Source organism: Erythrolamprus reginae, chromosome 1 (assembly GCF_031021105.1).
Source record: "Erythrolamprus reginae isolate rEryReg1 chromosome 1, rEryReg1.hap1, whole genome shotgun sequence".
Classification (NCBI taxonomy): Eukaryota; Metazoa; Chordata; class Lepidosauria; order Squamata; family Dipsadidae; genus Erythrolamprus; species Erythrolamprus reginae.
This window is the reverse complement of record NC_091950.1, coordinates 423,598,176-423,617,888: the sequence shown is the minus strand read 5'-3', so window position 1 is coordinate 423,617,888 and position 19,713 is coordinate 423,598,176. Positions and strand designations below refer to the sequence as shown.

General features: G+C 45.6%; 1 protein-coding gene across 1 annotated transcript in view; it reads left to right on the top strand.

Moving 5' to 3' along the window:
• Positions 1-19,713, top strand: part of EFCAB5 (EF-hand calcium binding domain 5) — a 62,743-nt gene that overhangs the window by 3,209 nt on the left and 39,821 nt on the right. Inside the window, exons 3-7 of the mRNA XM_070735467.1 lie at positions 4,761-4,917; positions 10,589-10,652; positions 15,116-15,186; positions 15,846-16,001; positions 19,446-19,545. Of these exons, the coding sequence (XP_070591568.1) occupies positions 4,761-4,917; positions 10,589-10,652; positions 15,116-15,186; positions 15,846-16,001; positions 19,446-19,545 (548 nt within the window). The remainder of the gene's footprint in view (positions 1-4,760; positions 4,918-10,588; positions 10,653-15,115; positions 15,187-15,845; positions 16,002-19,445; positions 19,546-19,713) is intronic.

The following is a 19,713-nucleotide window of genomic DNA, read 5'->3' as shown; positions in this document are numbered from 1 at the left end:
AGGTTTGCAAAAAAAGAGAGAAGAAATTCTTGGGAAAAAGTTTAAGTTTAAGTTTAAGTTTAATCAGATTTGTATGCCGCCCCTCTCCGCAGACTCGGGGCGGCTCACAGCAACAGCAATACAAAACAAATCCAATATTAAATTAATTTTAAGAACACCACAAGTTAAAAACCAATCATACACACTAGCATACCATACACAAATTTTATAAGCCTAGGGGGAAGGAACATGTCAATTCCCCCATGCCTGACGACAGAGGTGGGTTTTAAGGAGCTTACGAAAGGCTAGGAGGGTGGGGGCAACTCTGATATCTGGGGGGAGTTGATTCCAAAGGGTCGGGGCCGCCACAGAGAAGGCTCTTCCCCTGGGTCCCGCCAAACGACATTGTTTAGTTGACGGGACCCGGAGAAGGCCAACTCTGTGGGACCTAATTGGTCGCTGGGATTCGTGCGGCAGAAGGCGGTCCCGGAGATATTCTGGTCCGGTGCCATGAAGGGCTTTATAGGTCATAACCAACACTTTGAATTGTGACCGGAAACTGATCGGCAACCAATGCAGGCTGCGGAGTGTTGGTGTGACATGGGCAAATTTAGGAAAGCCCATGATAGCTCTCGCAGCTGCATTCTGCACGATCTGAAGTTTCCGAACACTCTTCAAAGGTAGCCCCATGTAGAGAGCGTTACAGTAGTCGAGCCTTGAGGTGATGAGGGCATGAGTGACTGTGAGCAGTGACTCCCGGTCCAAATAGGGCCGCAACTGGTGCACCAGACGAACCTGGGCAAACGCCCCCCTCGCCACAGCTGAAAGATGTTTCTCTAATGTGAGCTGTGGATCGAGGAGGACGCCCAAGTTGCGGACCCTCTCTGAGGGGGTTAGTGACTCCCCCCCCAGGGTGATGGATGGACAGATGGAATTGTCCTTGGGAGGCAAAACCCACAGCCACTCCGTCTTATCCGGGTTGAGTTTGAGTCTGTTGACACCCATCCAGACCCCAACAGCCTCCAAGCACCGGCACATCACTTCCACTGCTTCGCCGACTGGACAAGGGGTGGAGATGTAAAGCTGGGTATCATCTGCATACTGATGATACCTCACCCCATGCCCTTGGATGATCTCACCCAGTGGTTTCATGTAGATATTAAATAGTAGGGGGGAGAGGACCGACCCCTGAGGCACCCCACAAGGGAGTAACCTAGAGGTCGACCTCTGACCCCCCACTAACACCGACTGCGACCGGCCAGAGAGGTAGGAAGAGAACCACTGAAGGACAGTGCCTCCCACTCCCAACCCCTCCAGCCGGTGCAGAAGGATACCATGGTCGATGGTATCGAAAGCCGCTGAGAGGTCAAGAAGCACCAGGACAGAGGATAAACCCCTGTCCCGGGCCCGCCAGAGATCATCCATCAGCGCGACCAAAGCAGTTTCCGTGCTGTAGCCGGGCCTGAATCCTGACTGCTGAGGACCTAGATAATCGGCTTCTTCCAAGGACCGCTGGAGCTGGAGCGCCACCACCTTCTCAACAACCTTCCCCATAAAGGGAAGGTTGGAGACTGGTCGATAGTTGTTGAGAATGGCTGGGTCCAGGGAAGGCTTCTTGAGGAGGGGGCGCACAAGTGCCTCCTTGTAGGGATCCGGGAAGGACCCCCTCCCCAAAGAAGCGTTGACAATCTCCTGGACCCAGCTCCGTGTCACCTCCCTGCTGGCCGAAACCAGCCAGGAGGGACACGGATCCAGTAAACAGGTGGCGGAACTCACAGCTCCAATGGCCTTGTCCACTTCATCAGGTGTCACCAGATCAAACCCTTCCCAGACAGGTGGACAAGTACGTGCCCCAGTCACCTCAACTGACTCGTTGTCAGTCGACTCTGTATTCCAATTGGAGTCGAGGTCCGCTCGGATCCGAGCGATTTTATCAGCGAAAAACGTGTTAAAATCCTCGGCGCTACTCTGCAAGGGCTCCCCAACTCCCCCCTGATTAAGAAGGGAGCGGGTCACCCTAAACAGAGCGGCCGGGCGGGATTCCGCTGATGCAATCAAGGCGGAATGATACGCGCATCTTGCCGCCTTGAGCGCCACTTTGTAAGTCTTAACATGTGCTCTTACAAGTGTTCGATCGCATTCGGACTTACTCTTCCTCCATCGCTTCTCTAGACGTCTCTTCTGGCGTTTCAACTCCCGGAGCTCCTCGTTGAACCATGGAGCTCTACGGGGTCTAGTGCCGCGGAGAGGTCGCAACGGCGCAATTCGGTCAAGAGCCTCCGCTGCAGCCTTGTTCCAGGCCTCAGCCAGAGACTCTGCCGAACTGTGTACGAGTGTATCTGGAATAACCCCAAGCGCCTTCTGAAAGCCCTCTGGATCCATCAGGCGTCTGGGGCGGAACAGCTTAATCGGTTCCGCCTCCCTGCGGGGAAGGATTGGAGCCAGGAAGTCAAGCCGCAGTAGAAAATGGTCTGACCATGACACAGGCAACACTTCTAAGCCTCTTAGTCTCAGACCATTACTCAGTTGCTCAGAGAGGAATACCATGTCGGGTGCATGCCCCCCCTCATGAGTCGGACCCTGTACTACTTGGGTCAGGTCCATGGCTGTCATGGTGGCCATGAACTCCTGTGCCAGTCCAGAGGTTTCACCGAGCGACGGCAGGTTAAAGTCCCCCAAGACAATAAGTCTGGGGAACCCCACCGCCAACCCGGCTACCTCCTCGAGTAGCACAGGCAGGGCTTGTGACACGCAGCTGGGAGGCAGGTACGTGAGAAACAAGCCCACCTGGACCCCTAAGTCCAACTTCACCAGGAGGGACTCGCAGCCCACAATCTCTGGAGCAACGAGTCTACGCAAGCCAAGGCTCTCCCTGGCTATAATAGCCACTCCTCCCCCCCTTCCCTGGGGTCGAGGCTGATGCCATATCTGAAACCCGGATGGGCAAATTTCAGAGAGAGGGACTCCTCCCTCTGGGCCCAGCCAGGTTTCAGTAACACATGCCAGGTCGGCCTCCTCATCCAGGATCAGATCCCGGATGAGGAGAGCTTTATTTACCACCGACCTGGCATTGAGTAGCAGCAGCTTGAGCCCAGGGCCAGAATTACACTCATCACCAGCACCCAGGATTGGGTTCACAGAGCCGGAACAAGGGATCGTTATTATGCAACGATCTCTTGTTCCCCTGGAACGGCTAGCTCTGTGTCCCCCGCCTACAGGTTAGAATTGTGTAATAAGTGAGATGTAATTTCCGGAAGTGAACAGAAAAGATGTTGCTTTCGGACAAACTGCGTTAAAGAAATGGCATGAATTCCTCGCTCCTGAAAAGTAAGCTTTTGATAAACCATGACAAACTGTGCTAATTTAGACTAACAAGAACACTGAGCAGAGCCTTTCATACTGAGATACTCCTCCGCTTTTGGAGAGATTTATAGCCTTGCATCTTCAGCTCATTAGCTTGGAATGTGACTTTGCATCGTAAGATTTACTCAGCGGTGGGCTACGAGTCGGAACGCTAAATTGCGCTCACCGCCACGGCTTGTAAGTTCTTGCGGGGCCAGCGCGATTTTGCTGCTGCTCCTGTGGAGGTACCAAAATCGCGCACGGAGCCGCAGGTGCGGCTGTGCTTTGGCATGCACGGGAGCAAAAAAAACCTTGATGAAACACGGGCGCACCTGCGGCTCCGTGCGCGATTTTGGTACCTCCACAGGAGCAGCAGCAAAATCGCGCTGGCCCCGCAAGAACTTACAAGCCGTGGCGGCGAGCGCAATTTAACGTTCTGGCTCGTAGCCCACCACTAGATTTACTGTGCACGATCTCGCAAAGTTATAGTTATAGTTTATTAGATTTGTATGCCGCCCCTCTCCGAAGACTCGCTTGTATTTGTTGCCATTTATATTCTGTGTAAGAGAAAATAAAATTTATTTGTTTGAAAAATCAAAGCCTTGAGAAAAGATTTGTGGATTTGCATCAAATTGTCCAGAACAATAAGGACAGAAGTACTGCAGACGTTTCGTGACCCAGTTAGGTAACATCATCAGTGCTAGAAGGAAGTGGCATTTGTGGAGAAGAGGAGGAGGGGGGGGAGGGGGGGGGAGGAGGGGGATGGTGGGGTCCTTGGTGTTCTCTGAGCCTGGTGGATTTCTTGCAGACGTTTCGTGACCCAGCTAGGTAACATCATCAGGGGTTTGTGGAGAAGAGGAGGAGCACTGTTGAGTCCTTGGTGCTATCAGAACTGGGTAGTTTCCTTGCAAACGTTTCATGACCCAGCTAGGTAACATCATCAGTACTAGAAGGGAGGGTGGTTGCAGAGAGTTCTGGTCACCGCACCTCAAGAAGGATAGACCCAGCGGGTCTTTGGTTGATGGAATTCCCTTCCAGAAAAGGTCGTGACAGCTGTCATCCAGCCAGGAGAGCTTCAAGGCAGGATGAGACAGATTCATGGATGCCAAGGGTATCATAGGTGGTTATTGAAATGGATGTCCAAGTGCCGTCTCTATGTTAGTTGAGGCAGGCAGGATTCCCTTGGGTCCCATTTGTTGGGGGTCAAGGGAAAGGGAGGGTCTGGCCTTCTCTTTCTGCTCAAGGTCCCCCTGGACAATTGGGGGGCCACTGTGGGACACAGAATGCTGGACTCGATGGGCTTTGGCCTGATTCAGCAGGGCTCTTCTTAGATTCTTATGTGCCACCAATACGTACATGACAAAACAAATAAATGAATAGATTTGACTTCTCTCCTGACTTCAAGAACCTCGATGTGACCCATAGCTTGTGTTTTGCAGACTCGCTCAGATGAAGAACTTGGTGGAAGAGAAACGCCATTTCAGGGAGAGCGTGGAGAACATCAAAGCTCAAGTCAACCAACTGCGCGAGCAGACCTTAGCGGTGCAGTTCCACGAATGGACCTTAGATGCCACCGGACAGCTACCGCTGGCACTGGTAAATGGGGCGGATGAACTGGGGCCACCACAGCTGGCTGGCAAAGACCTTGCCCACCCGTCTACTCCCGAGAAGTAACAGAAGGCTGGCACTCCCCTTTCTCACTCCTTCCGCTAATCCAGATCTTCTTTGAAGGCATCTCGAGAGCTTTTGGGTCAGCAAGTAGGATAGGCACTCAAGCAAGAGGAGAAGGCTGGTAGGTGGCCTTCTCTGCTTTCTTCTGGGGATGGGCTGAGACCAGAGGTGAAATGCTACCAGTTTGGACCAATTCAATCGAACTGGTAATAAAAAATACTACCAGTTTGAAAAAATCGGTATACAGCATCCAACAATCAGCTGTGCTGCAGGATCTAGATTAGCTGCTTTCTAGCTAAGCTGAATCACGCAGCACAGCTGATCCCCCACCTCACTACTGTACTACATATTTTTCAGAGTATAAAATGCACCTTTGGCGGAGGAAAATGGGGAGGGGATCTACCTATCAGGTGTTCATCTGGCTAGCGTCCTTAGTCTGGTCAGCTTCAGCACATCATTTTATTCCCTGGTTAGGGCTGGAAAAAAACTTATTCAGAGGGAATTGCAATGAAAACAAGCCTGCAAAGACTTAGAACTTGAAAAACCTCCCCTTTTCTGATGGAATAGCAATGAGAAAGAGCCTGCAAAGACTTGGGGCTGGAAAAAAAATTATTCGGAGTAGCAATGAAAAAAATCCTGCAAGCCGCGAAGATCATTAGCACTTCGTTAGGGCTGGGGGAAAAAGTTTTTAAAAAGCTACATTCAGAATAGAAGAGGCAAATTTTCAGGCGCTTTTAGAGGGGGGAAAGGTGCATCTTATACTCCAAAAAATATAGTGCCATCGGCTCATTCCAACAAACTAATTTGTGATCCGATTACTAGTCACAGGATCTTCCAACTTGGTGATTTTACGAGTCGTGGACTTCAACTCCCAGAATTCCTCAGCCAGCTAAAGGAAGTACCTGTGTGGAGACTTAACTCTGCTTTGCATGTCCAGTTCCTGGGTTCGGTACAGAACAATTCATGCCCCAAACTTGAATTACCCTGGTTCACAAAACTTACTTCAGGTAGTTGTCTTCTTAGGACCACAAAAGATTCCTGAAATCTAAATTTGGCAAGCGAGACCTGACCTACAAAAAGATATGGATAAAATTGAACGGGTCCAAAGACGGGCTACAAGAATGGTGGAAGGTCTTAAGCATAGAACGTATCAGGAAAGACTTAATGAACTCAATCTGTAGAGTCTGGAGGACAGAAGGGAAAGGGGGACATGATCGAAACATTTAAATATGTTAAAGGGTTAAATAAGGTCCAGGAGGGAAGTGTTTTTAATAGGAAAGTGAACCCAAGAACAAAGGGACACAATCTGAGGTTAGTTGGGGGAAAGATCAGACGCAACGTGAGAAAATATTATTTCACTGAAAGAGGAGTAGATGCTTGGAACAAACTTCCAGCAGACATGGTTGATAAATCCTGAATTTAGTCACTGAATTTAAGCATGCCTGGGATAAACATAGATCCATCCTAAGATAAAATACAGGTAATAGTATAAGGACAGACTAGATGGACCAGGAGGTCTTTTTCTGCCGTCAGTCTTCTATGTTTCTATGAGAAGATTGTTAACGTGAGTTTTGCCTCGTTTTACGACCTTTCTCGCCACAGTTATTAAGCGAATCACTGGAGTTCTTAAATGAGTAATAGGTTTATTAAATGAATCATGTGATCCCAAGGCACCGCAACCATCATAAATAGGATCTGCTTGCCAAGCGGCTGAATTTTTATCACGTGATTACAGGGATTCTGCCAACGGTCATAAATATTAAAAAAATGTCATAACTTAAGTCACTTTTTTCAGTGCTGTTGTAACTTAGAATGGCCACTGAGTGAACTGTTGTAAGTCGAGGACTACCGACAATGTAGTTTGCTTATTTTTTGTATTGTACATCTGTATACACTGATGGGCTGCCAAAATTTTTACTGCCACATTGTGGGCGTGGCTTATTTTGGGGGGTTGTGGCTTGATGGTCATGTGACCAGGTGGGAGTGGCTTGACTGAGGGGTAGGGCTTAAAGGTCATGTGACTGTGTGGGTGTGGCTTACCAACCAAGATAAGTTTTCTTTTTAAAAAAAAAGAAAGATCTTTATTAAATATCTACTTTAAAAAACACAAGAAAAACGAGAGATAACAAAGGTACATATAATGCTCTAATATCACAATCATATGTATCATATTAAAACCAAGATAAGTTTTCAAATAGGTGCTTGGGCTCTTTTTCAGTTGATTAAGTCCCATTATTTGAATAGCTACAAAAAGGACAGAAATGATAGACAACATTATTTGTTGAGGAGCACAATAACATTTTAAGGTTTTATACTGAATGCACAAGGTTCAGTAGGATAACAGATTAGGCAAGGAGCTCAATTTTCTTTTATTGCTCTAAAAAATCAGCTCTAGAGAATGATTCAAATGATTAAGGCATTTATGAGTAAAAACATACTATTTAATTATTTCCTATTTTAAAAGTAAACAAGGATCATACTTAGGTACTAGAGAAGGAAGGACAATAAAAAAGTTACAACGGCACCGAAAAAAATGATTGATGACCATTTTTCACACCTTTAACCATTGCAGCATCTCAGGGGTCAGGGATTTTTTTGGGTGTGTTCCAACCATTTATACCAATTCTCTCAAATTCTATAGAATTCTATGTCTTCTTTATCCTGTAATTGCATTGTCATTTTGCCCATCTCTGCACATACTGACATTTTACTTATTTTCATAGTGTTGGTAGGGATTATGTCTGTTTTCCAAAATTGCGCATAGAGAATTCTAGCAGCTGTTATAATGTGTAATGTGAGATATTGGAGATGTTTGTCTGCTTTTGTTCTAAATATTCATAAAACAGAAAAGTTTCTGGTCTAAGTTTTACTGTCTGTTTGGTTACTTCCTCAATCCATTTTTGAATTCTTTTCCAATATTTCCTTATTGTTGAGCATGTGGTAATAAGTACCAATTTCCTGTTTACATTTCCAGCATATAGGCGATGTATTGGGAAATATTTTTGCCAGTCTTGCTGGAAGTAATCACACCTGTAAAACATTTTATTCAATTCAATTCAATTTATTAGATTTGTATGCCGCCCCTCTCCAAAGACTCGGGGTGGCTCACAACAATAATAAAAACAGTATAACAATGGAACAAATCTAATAATAAAATTACATTTAAAAACCCCAACAATTTAAAAACCATACAACACATACATACCAAACATAAAATATAAGAAAGCCTAGGGGAGATGTCTTAATTCCCCCATGCCTGGCAATATAGGTGGGTCTTGAGTAACTTGCGAAAGACAAGGAGGGTGCGGGCCGTTCTAATCTCTGGGGGGAGTTGATTCCAGAGGGCCGGGGCCGCCACAGAGAAGGCTCTTCCCCTGGGGCCCGCCAAACGACATTGTTTGGTCGACGGGACCCGGAGAAGGCCAACTCTGTGGGACATTATCGGCCGCTGGGATTCGTGCGGTAGAAGGCGGTCCCGGAGGTATTCTGGTCCAATGCCATGAAGGGCTTTAAAGGTCATAACCAACACTTTGAATTGTGACCAGAAGCCGATCGGCAGCCAGTGCAGACCACGGAGTGTTGTAGAAACGTGGGCGAATCTAGGAAGCCCCACGATGGCTCTCGCAGCTGCATTCTGCACAATCTGAAGTTTCCGAACACTTTTCAAAGGTAGCCCCATGTAGAGAGCATTACAGTAGTCGAACCTCGAAGTGATGAGGGCATGAGTGACTGTGAGCAGTGACTCCCGGTCCAAATAGGGCCGCAACTGGTGCACCAGGCGAACCTGGGCAAACGCCCCCCTCACCACAGCTGAAAGATGGTGTTCCAATGTCAGCTGTGGATCGAGGAGGATGCTCAAGTTGCGGACCCTCTCTGAGGGGGTCAATAGTTCTCCCCCTAGGGTAATGGACGGACAGATGGAATTGTCCTTGGGAGGCAAGACCCACAGCCACTCCGTCTTGTCTGGGTTGAGTTTGAGCTTGTTATAGATATTCTCTCTGTATGATGTGGCCAACTGACTCATAGTTGTGGCAGTTACAGTGTCCAGGGGTCCTGTGATCCCCTCTTGCGACCATCGGACAAGCCAAGTCAACGGCGAAGCCCGATTCACTTAGCAACTGTGTGACTCACTTAACAAACTGCAGCAATTAACAACAGTGGCAAAGTTTCACCAGACCCATCCTCGAATACATCTCATCCGCCTGGAACCCACACCGCATTTCGGACCTATACACTCTAGAAAACATCCAGAGAGACTTTAGGACAGGGGCTCTCAACCTTTCTAATGCCGCGACCCCTTAATACAGTTCCTCATGTTGTGGTGACCCCCAACCATAAGTCTAGCGCCCATTCTCCCAACAGAGCTTTAAGTGGATTGGCAGGAAGGTCAAAGGGACACACCCATTGTAAACGCCTGATTGGACGGATTGTAAAAATATGTTCCAAGGCCCCAGAATAGAAGCTTTAGTTCCTAACACCAGGGGAAATATGTCTTTTTCCATGGTCTTAGGTGACCCCTGTGAAACGGTCATTCAAGCCCCAAAGGGGTCCCGACCCCCAGGTTGAGAACCACTGCTTTAGGAGAAGAGCCCTCCACTCGCAACAGAATATCCTACGCAGCTAGACTCACAATCCTAGGTTTAGAAAGCTTAGAACTACATCATCTTAAACACAACCTAAGCATAGCCCATAAAATCCTCTGCTACGACATCCTTCCTGTCAACGACTACTTCAGCTTCAACCACAACAACACACGAGATACACAACAAAACAGATACAAACTCAAAGTAAACCGCTCTAAACTCGACTGCAGGAAATATGACTTTAGTAACCGAGTAGTTGATGCATGGAACTCACTACCAGAGTCTGTAGTATCATCACCTACTAACCCCCAAAATTTTACCCTTGGACTATCCAGGGTTGACCTCTCCCGATTCCTAAGAGGTCAGCAAGGGGCGTGCATGAGTGCACCAGCGTGCCTTCCGTCCCCTGTCCTAATGTTTCTCTTTTACTAGTATCATATATATAAATATTATGCACTGCTCAAAAAAATAAAGGGAACGCTTAAACAACAGAATATAACTCCAAGTAAATCCAACTTCTGTGAAATCAAACTGTCCACTTAGGAAGCAACACTGATGGACAATCAATTTCACCTGCTGTTGTGCAGATTCAACGTGGTACAGAACAAAGGATTCAAGGAGAATATTTCATTCATTCAGATCTAGGATGGGTTATTTGAGTGTTCCCTTTATTTTTTTTGAGCAGTATATCATTGGAAACCACCAACATGTACTTGACAAAAACAAGAAACATAAATAAATAAATAAAAATAAATAAATAAGGAAGGTCATAAAATGAGGCACAAGTCACTTAATATTTTTCCCCTTTAGCAATATGAATTCTGGTCGCTCAGTTATGAAGTCATTTTGTAACCGCATAAATAAAACCATATTGAATCCCTGCTGGTCCCTGGGCAGGCTGGACACCTGGATATTCTGGCTTCAAGCAGCTCCATCTTAGCAACCTGCACTGTTAGAATAGATGTGAAGAGTTTGTGGGTCCACCCTTAAGAAATTGTGTTTCCTGTTTGCAGATCCAAAGCGCCTTGAAGTCCTTCTTGGAGGTCATCAGCAAAATGCCTCAATTCAAAGACGCAGGTAAAAAAATGCATCTACCTGCCCCAGAGTCTGCGTTCCAAGTAACGTGCCCACAAGAAATTAGAGTTCTGAGACAGACAGATTCCTCAAAAGAAGTGATTTATTGGAGATATATTGGGACAAACTGCTGAAAACCAACTTTGAATATCCCCATGGTTTTCACCGAATTAAAAAAAATTCCCCCTTTCCCAAAAGCCAACACAATCCTAAGCTGCATCAACAGGGGGATACACTCCAAGACCAGGGAAGTCTTAATATCACTCTACTACGCCCTGGTCAGACCACACCTGGAGTACTGTGTTCAGTTCTGGTCACCACACTTCAAAAGAGATATTGAAACTCTGGAGAAGGAGCAGAAAAGAGCAACCAAAATGATCAGGGGTCTAGAAACCAAGACTTACGAAGAGAGACTGCGGGAACTGGGCATGGATAGCCTAGAGAAAAGGAGGGCCAGAGCGGACATGATAGCCGTATACAGGTGTATGAGGGGTTGCCACAGAGAGGAGGGGATCACTTTATTCTCCAGGGCAACGGAGGGCCGGATGAGGAACAATGGCTGGAAGCTGACCAAGGAGAGATTCAACCTGGAAATAAGGAAGAACTTCCTGACGGTCAGAGCGATCAACCAGTGGAACAACCTACCAGCGGACGTTGTGAACTCCAATACTCTGGACATTTTTAAGAGGCAATTGGACGGCCATTTGGCTGGGATGCTATAGGGTTCCTGCTTAGGCAGGGCGCTGGACTTGATGACCCGCATGGTCCCTTCCAACTCTAACAATAAATAAATAAAGAAATGAATGAATGAATGAATGAATAATAAATAAATAATAGCTTGCTACAGAATTTAAGACAGAAAATCAGTCAAATGAATGTGAATGCTCCAACACTGGAAGCTTTTAAGAAGGTGTTAGATAACCACCACTTCAGAGAAATGGTCATCCAGCATCTTCTTATAAACCTCCAGTGATGGAGCATTCACAACTTCTGGTGGCAAGCAGTTCCAGTGATTAATTGATAGGTCAGGAAATTTCTCCTTAGTTCTAGGTTGCTTCTCTCCTTTTTTAATTTCCACCCATTGCTGCTTGTCCTACCCTCAGGTGCTTTGGAGAATAGCTTGACTCCTTCTTCTTTGGGGCAACCCCTGAGATGTTGGAAGGCTGCTATCATGTCTCCCCTGGTCCTTCTTTTAATTAAACCAGCCATGCCCAGTTCCTGCAACAGTTCTTTGTATGTTTGAGCCTCTAGTCCCCTAATCTTCTTTGTTGCTCTTCTCTGCACTCTTTCTAGAGTCTCAACATCCTTTTTGCATTGTGGCGACCAAAACTGAATGCTGTATTCCAAGTGTGGCCTTCCCACGGGCCTTATAAAGTGGTCTTAACCCTTCACGTGATCTTGATTCTCTCCCTCTGTTGATGCAGCCTAGAACTGTGTTGGCTTTTTTGGCAGCTGCTGCACACGGCTGGCTCACATTTAAACGGTTGTCCACTAGGACTTCTCTGCCCTCTTTCCAGAGTCTCAACATCCTGGATGCCCCCATCCCTGGAGGTTTTGAAAAATAGACTGGATAACTATTTGACTCAGATGTCACAAGGGGGGTGGACTAGGAGACCTCTGAGCTGGTCCTTTCCAGCTCTAGGAATCTGCCTGTTCCCAAGTCTTGTGTCCTTAATCTCCCCTGCTGTCCGTCCCCCCCCCCCTCCATCCTCCCTCTGGGGGCTTCCAGCTGTGTGGGATCAGCTCCCAGCCTCCCACCCACCCTGGGCTAGGAATGATTAGGCAGCCGTGTTGACCTAGATGGCAAAGTCGTAATCCGTTCTCACTCCACCGAAAAGACAACAGCGGGAGACAAAATGAAGCTGCCATCCTTTCTGCTTTGTCTTGCTGTGTTGGGAATGGAATAGAATAGAATAGAATTTGTTTGTTTGTTTGTTTGTTTGTTTGTTTGTTTGTTTGTTTATTTTGTCCAATACACAATGAGAGTTTTAATGGGTGTGGGTGGGTGGGTGTATATATATATATATATACTGTATATATATATATATATATATATATATATATATATATATATATATATATATATATACACACGCATAGTAAAATACATGATGAAGGTTATAGAGGAGATACTCATAGTAAAATATATCTATGAAAGAATAGAAAAGAAGGTATAGTAATAGAAAGAAAATATAGTAATAGAATAGTATAGAATAGAATAGAATAGAATGTGGAGAGAATATGGAGAGAATGGAATGGAATGGAATAAAAATGGGAATAGAATAGAATAGAATGTAGAGAGAATATGGAGACAATAGAATAGAATAAAAATAAGAATAGAATAGAATAGAATGTAGAGAGAATATGGAGAGAATAGAATAGAATAAAAATAAGAATAGAATAGAAGATAATAGAATAGAATATGGAGACAATAGAATAGAATAGAATAAAATAGGAATAGAATAGAATAGAATAGAATGTGGAGAGAATAGAATAGAATAGAATAATTTTATTGGCCAAGTGTGATTGGACACACAAGGAATTTGTCTTTGGTGCAGATGCTCTCAGTGGACATAAAAGAAAATATATACATTTGTCAAGAATCATGAGTTACAACACTTAATGACTGTCATAGGAGTCAAATAAGCACTCAGGGAACAATATTAATAAAAATCTTAGGATACACGCAACAAGTTACAGTCATACAGTCAGAAGTGGGAGGAGATGGGTGATAGGGATGGTGAGGAAAAACTAGTCATAATAGTAGTGCAGATTTATCTGTATAGTAGTACTGTAGTATAGAATCTGCCCATCCGTGGTGAACTGGAGAATACAAAATGGAGCTTTTACTCCCTGTTGTATCCCAGGCTTTGGACTCTCCTGTTGTGTGGTGCCAAGGGGTCATCGGCTAGGGTTTCCTGGCCAGGAACCCAACATCTCTAAATTTCTAAATTGGATTTTTTAAAAATTAACTTAAATATTAGATTTGTTTACATTGTATTATTATTGCTGTGAGCCGCCCCGAGTCTGCGGAGAGGGGCGGCATACAAATCTGATTAATAAATAAATAATAAATAAATAATAACATCTAGATAAGCACCAGAGTTAATATTCGATCAATCATTAGGCAGGAAACAGGACGCTGGTCTTGGAGCTACCAACTCAGACAGACAGGCAGACAGACAGACAGGCAGACAGGCAGACAAACAAACAAACGGTAAATCACAACCGAGTCAACGAACCGCCAAAATATTTTCTACCTAACTGACAGGGCAAGCCATAAAGAGAGAGCAAAACCCACACACTCTGCTAGCCCTGCTGATGCTACCTAGCTGGGTCATGAAACGTCCATAAGGAAACAAGCTCAAAGAGCATCTAGGACTGCCCCCCCACCCCCACCCCCAGTGCTGCTCCTGCTGCTCCTTCTCCTTCTCCTCCTCCACTCACTCCTTTCTAACACTGATGAGGTTGCCTAGTTGGGTCACGAAACATCTTCAAGAAAAGCACCAGGCTCAGAGAGCACCAGGGACCCCACACTTCAACCCTGAGCTACAAATATTCTCCTTTATTGGTTATCTCTCTCGCTCATTCTCTCTCTCGCATGTTCTCTCTTTCTTTCTCATGCTTTCTCTCTCTCATTCTCTTTCTCTCCCTCTCATTTTCTTTCTTTCTTTCTCTCGCTCATTCTCTCTCTGCCTTTCTTAATTTCTTATTTTCTTTCTTTCTTTCTCTCGCTCATTCTCTTTCTCATTCTCTATCTGCCTTTCTTATTTTCTTATTTTCTTTCTTTTTCTCGCTCATTTTCTCATTCTCTGTCTTTTTTATTTCCTTTCTTTCTTTCTCTCGCTTATTCTCTCATTCTCTCTCTGTCTTTCTTATTTTCTTTCTTTCTCTCGCTTATTCTCTCATTCTCTCTCTGTCTTTCTTATTTTCTTTCTTTCTCTCGCTTATTCTCTTTCTCATTCTCTATCTGCCTTTCTTATTTTCTTATTTTCTTTCTTTTTCTCGCTCATTTTCTCATTCTCTGTCTTTTTTATTTCCTTTCTTTCTTTCTCTCGCTTATTCTCTCATTCTCTCTCTGTCTTTCTTATTTTCTTTCTTTCTCTCGCTTATTCTCTCATTCTCTCTCTGCCTTTCTTATTTTCTTTCTTTCTCTTGCCCATTCTTTCTCTCTTTCTCTCCCTCTCTCTTTCTTTCATTCCTTCCTTCCTTCTTTCTTTCTTTCTTTCTTTCTAATACTAAACACGAGAGCAACAATCAGCAAGCAGCAAACAATGCCCCAATATTGTTTACCAAGCAGCAAACAGTAGCCCCAACAAGGAGCCCCCAACTCAGACCAGCAATAGCCCTTAGGATTCCTTGTGCCTTAAGTGTGCCCCCTCCCCCATTGGGGTCCACAAAAACCCCTCCCTGTGAAGGCAATGAGCCCCCCCTCCTGGACACGAAGTTCTTTCTCCTCCGTGCAGAGCTCTACGCCAAGCCCCTCGGAGCCATGGCACCCCTGGACCTGAAGGTGAACCAAGAGGAATTCATAGAGGTGAGGAGGAGGAGGAGTGACTGGCCCCCCACATACACCCCATGATCCGGAGGGATGGTGGGCTTTGGACCCTCCCCTCTGCAGAGAATCAGTATGATGCAGAAGTGGGAAATATCTAAACCAGAGGTGTTCGAACTTGGTCACTTTAAGACTTCCTTCCTTCCTTCCTTCCTTCATTCATTCATTCATTCATTCATTCATTCCATCCTTCATTCATTCATTCATTCCCTCTCATCTTTGTCCTTTCTTTCCCTCCTTCCTTCATTCCCTGTCCTCTTTGTCCATCCTTCCTTCATTCATTCATTCCCCCCTCCCTTCCTCTCTTTTGTCCTTCCTTCCTTACTTACTTATCTCCTCTTTGTTCCTCTCTTCCTTCCTCCCTCCCTTTCCCCTTTGTCCTTCTTTCTTTCCTTCCTTCCTTCCTTCCTTACTTACTTACTTATCTCCTCCTTGTTCCTCTCTTCCTTCCTCCCTCCCACTCCCGTGTCCTTCCTTCTTTCCTTCCCTCTTTCCTTCCATCCTTCCTTCCTTCCTTCTCTCTCCTCTTTGTTCTTCTCTTCCTTCCTCCCCCCTCGCTCCCCCCTTTGTCCTTCCTTCCTCCCTTCTTGTAATATATATATATATAATATTTTTCCTGTTTTTTTCCCTCTTTCCCCCAGTATCTTCTTTCTTACGTCAACAATTTCACCAGCGAACTGTTTGAGGAGCTGCTGAAGCATTTGCTTCGATGTTCCCACGATGCCCGCAACGCCATCCGGCATGACATCTGGAGGCAGATGTTTGTCCAGCTGTTCTTTGATTGTGATTACGGGCAGGTAACGGCCAATGCGTCTCCCTTCTCCTTTGGTACAAAGCAAGGATCTCACCCCTCCCATTTCCAGTCTTAGCTGCCCTGAGTCCTTTGGGATTGGGTGGCATAGAAGTCTAAATAAATAAATACATACATACATACATACATACATACATACATACCGTGTTTCCCCAAAAATAAGACACTGTCTTATATTAATTTTTGCTCCAAAAGTTGTGCTATGTCTTATTTTCAGGGGGTGCCTTATATTCCGATCCTTCCCCTTTAATTCTTGGAGCGTTGGTACGCTCCACGTGAAGAGCCTTACTGCCCGCCAATTTCGCCGCCGCCGGGCCCTTCAGCTGTTGGGCGGCCCACGTGTCTTCTGTCGGCCGCCGCTGTGCCGCCGCAACTGACAGAAGACACGTGGGCCGCCAGACAGCTGAGAGGCCCGGCGGCAGCGAAATCAACAACAGCAAAATCGGCGGTGGCATCAGAGGAGCAGCTCCCGACGCTGACCAGCCCAAACCGTCGGCCCCCTTTGCTGCTGAAGGCAGGTAGCCGCCCATCCGTCGGGCTGTCTTCTGCCTCCAGATCCGGAGACATGCCCATGGCCACCGAGGGCTCCTCCCCAAGCGGCGCCGGTGCCGAAAAAAGATGGGTCCGGCGAGGGGGCTGAGCCTTGGCCGCTGCTGCCCAGATTGCACCTCCTGCCCCCGCGGCGGCCAACAGAAGACACGGTGGTAAGATCTGCGGCGGCAGAGGTCCTGTGAGCTGCCAAGCAGCTCAGTTTTGGGGTTAAGTAAAACCAGGCATGGAGGAAGGAGGGGGGAGGAAGAAAGGAAGCATATTACGGTACCGTATGTTTTTCCACCACTACGCCTTATTTTTGGGGGGTGCCTTATATTAACAAATTCTGCAAAACCTCTGGCATGCCTTACTTTTGGGGTACGTCTTATTTTCGGGGAAACACGAAATACAATACATACATACATACAATACATACATACAATACAATATATACATACATACATACAAACATACAATACAATACAATACAATACAATACATACAATACATACATACATACATACATACAATACATACATACATACATACATACATACATACATACATACATAAAATGCATACATACAATACATACATACAACACAATACAATACATACATACAATACATACATACATACATACATACATACATACATACATACATACATAAAATCTTTTATTTGAGCCGGGGGGCTGGACTACAGGACCTCCAAGGTGCCTTCTGTCTCTCTCCAGATTCTGCGAAGTTCAATATTCTCCGAGCAGACCCTCCACCCGATGTTGCAAGCCGGCAATTCTTCGTCAACAACTTTCCAAAATGCAAACAGAATGTGGACATTGATAGAGTTGGAAGGGACCCTGTAGGTCATCTAGTCCAACCCCCTGCTCGAGCAGGAGACCCCACACCCTTTCTGACCAAGGGTAGTCCGGTCCCTTCTTGAAAGCCTCCGGGATGAAGCTCCCACAACTTCTGGGAAAATCAGACACGTTGGCCGAACCAGACTGGGCCATGTGATGGACGTGTGGGTGGGGGAACAAGGGGATGAACTTTCAACTGGGTGGAGAAACCCTCGTGGCTTCCGAGTCGGGTTGGCTCTGTTATTGATGAATCATAGGATCTTAGAAGAGTTGGAAGGGGCCTCCAGGGTCATCGGATCCAACCCCCTGCTCAAAGCAGGATACATTAAACCATCCCAGAAAGATGACTGTCCAGTCTCTGTTTGAAGACGTCCAGGGAAGGCGAGCCCACCACTTCCTGTGGCAAACTGTTCCACCGGTTTATCACCCTTACCGTCACAAATTTTTTTCTGATATCTCATCTAAATCTACTCCCTTGCGGTTTCGTTCCATTGTTTATAGTCCTTCCATGTGCTAATGAGAACTGTTAGTACATGGTACTCACCTGTTTTGGGGTTGCCATGTATTAATTTGGAATACTGCTGTGTTCAGTTCTGGAGACCTCACCTACAAAAAGATATTGACAAAATTGAACGGGTCCAAAGACGGGCTACAAGAATGGTGGAAGGTCTTAAGCATAAAACTTATCAGGAAAGATTTAATGAACTCCATCTGTATAGTCTGGAGGACAGAAGGGAAAGGGGGGACATGATTGAAACATTTAAATATGTTAAAGGGTTAAATAAGGTCCAGGAGGGAAGTGTTTTTAATAGGAAAGTGAAGACAAGAACAAGGGGACACAATCTGAAGTTAGTTGGGGGAAAGATCAAAAGCAACAGGAGAAAATATTATTTTACTGAAAGAGTAGTAGATCCTTGGAACAAACTTCCAGCAGACGTGGTTGGTAAATCCACAGTCACTGAATTTAAACATGCCTGGGATAAACATAGATCCATCCTAAGATAAAATACAGGAAATAGTATAAGGGCAGACTAGATGGACCAGGAGGTCGTTTTTCTGCCGTCAGACTTCTATGTTTCTATGTTTCTAAACTACAAATGGTAGCTTATAACTGTAGAGTTGTAATATGTCTTTAAGAGCTTTGACTGATTTGGCCATAAGAGGGCGCCAGTACCCTCTGCTCTGTGACAGCCCTTCAGATATTTGTAGACAGCTATCAAGTCTCCTGTCAGTCTTCTCCTTTGCAGACTAAACATCCCTGGATCCTTTAACCGTTCCTCACAGGACACGGTTTCCAGACCACTCGCCATCCTTGTTAACTCTCTTTTGAACTTGGTCTAGTTTATCAATGTCCTTTTTAAAGTTGGCCCCCCAGAACTGAACACAGTATTCCAATGTTTTGCCTCAGACTCTGATTTAATTTTCGATGCTATTTGGATCCCTGACGGATGGTTCTTCTTCTTCTTCCTTTTCCTCCACTTCCTCCTCAATCTCTTCTTCTTCTTCTTCTTCTTCTTCTTCTTCTTCTTCTTCTTCTTCTTCTTCTTCTTCTTCTTCTTCCTTTTCCTCCACTTCCTCCTCAATCTCTTCTTCTTCTTCTTCTTCTTCCTTTTCCTCCTCAATCTCTTCTTCTTCTTCTTCCTCTTCTTCTTCCTCTTCCTTCTCCTCCACTTCCTCCTCAATCTCTTTTTTTTTTCTTCTTCTTCTTCTTCTTCTTCTTTTTCTTCTTCCTCTTCTTCTTCTTCTTCCTCTTCCTTTCTTCTTCCTTCTCCTCAATCTCTTCTTCTTCTTCTTCTTCTTCTTCTTCTTCCTCTTCCTCTTCCTTTCTTCTTCTTCCTTCTCCTCAATCTCTTCTTCTTCCTTCTCCTCAATCTCTTCTTCTTCCTTCTCCTCAATCTCTTCTTCTTCTTCTTCCTCTTCCTTCTCCTCCACCTCCTCCTCAATCTCTTCTTCTTCTTCTTCTTCTTCTTCTTCTTCTTCTTCTTCTTCTTCTTCTTCTTCTCCTTCTCCTTCTCCTTCTCCTTCTCCTTCTTCTTCTAGATGGGACTCTTGGACAGGTTGAGGGTCTTGTCGCTCCTGGAGAGGTTCTACCAATGCAGTTCGGACTTTGCCAAGGAGATTTATTGTAACCCAAAAAAATGTAAGCAGGACGTGGCGGGGGTTGACCAAGCCAAGGTTGGTTCTAATCCGCATTGGGTTGCTAGCCGGTACGGGCCACACTGCGCACCAGTAGTAAAAATGACAATGCGCGCACAGCTCTGGGTGACCGGCAGGCAGGCACGCGCATCCCGGCAAGAGTTTGTGTTAG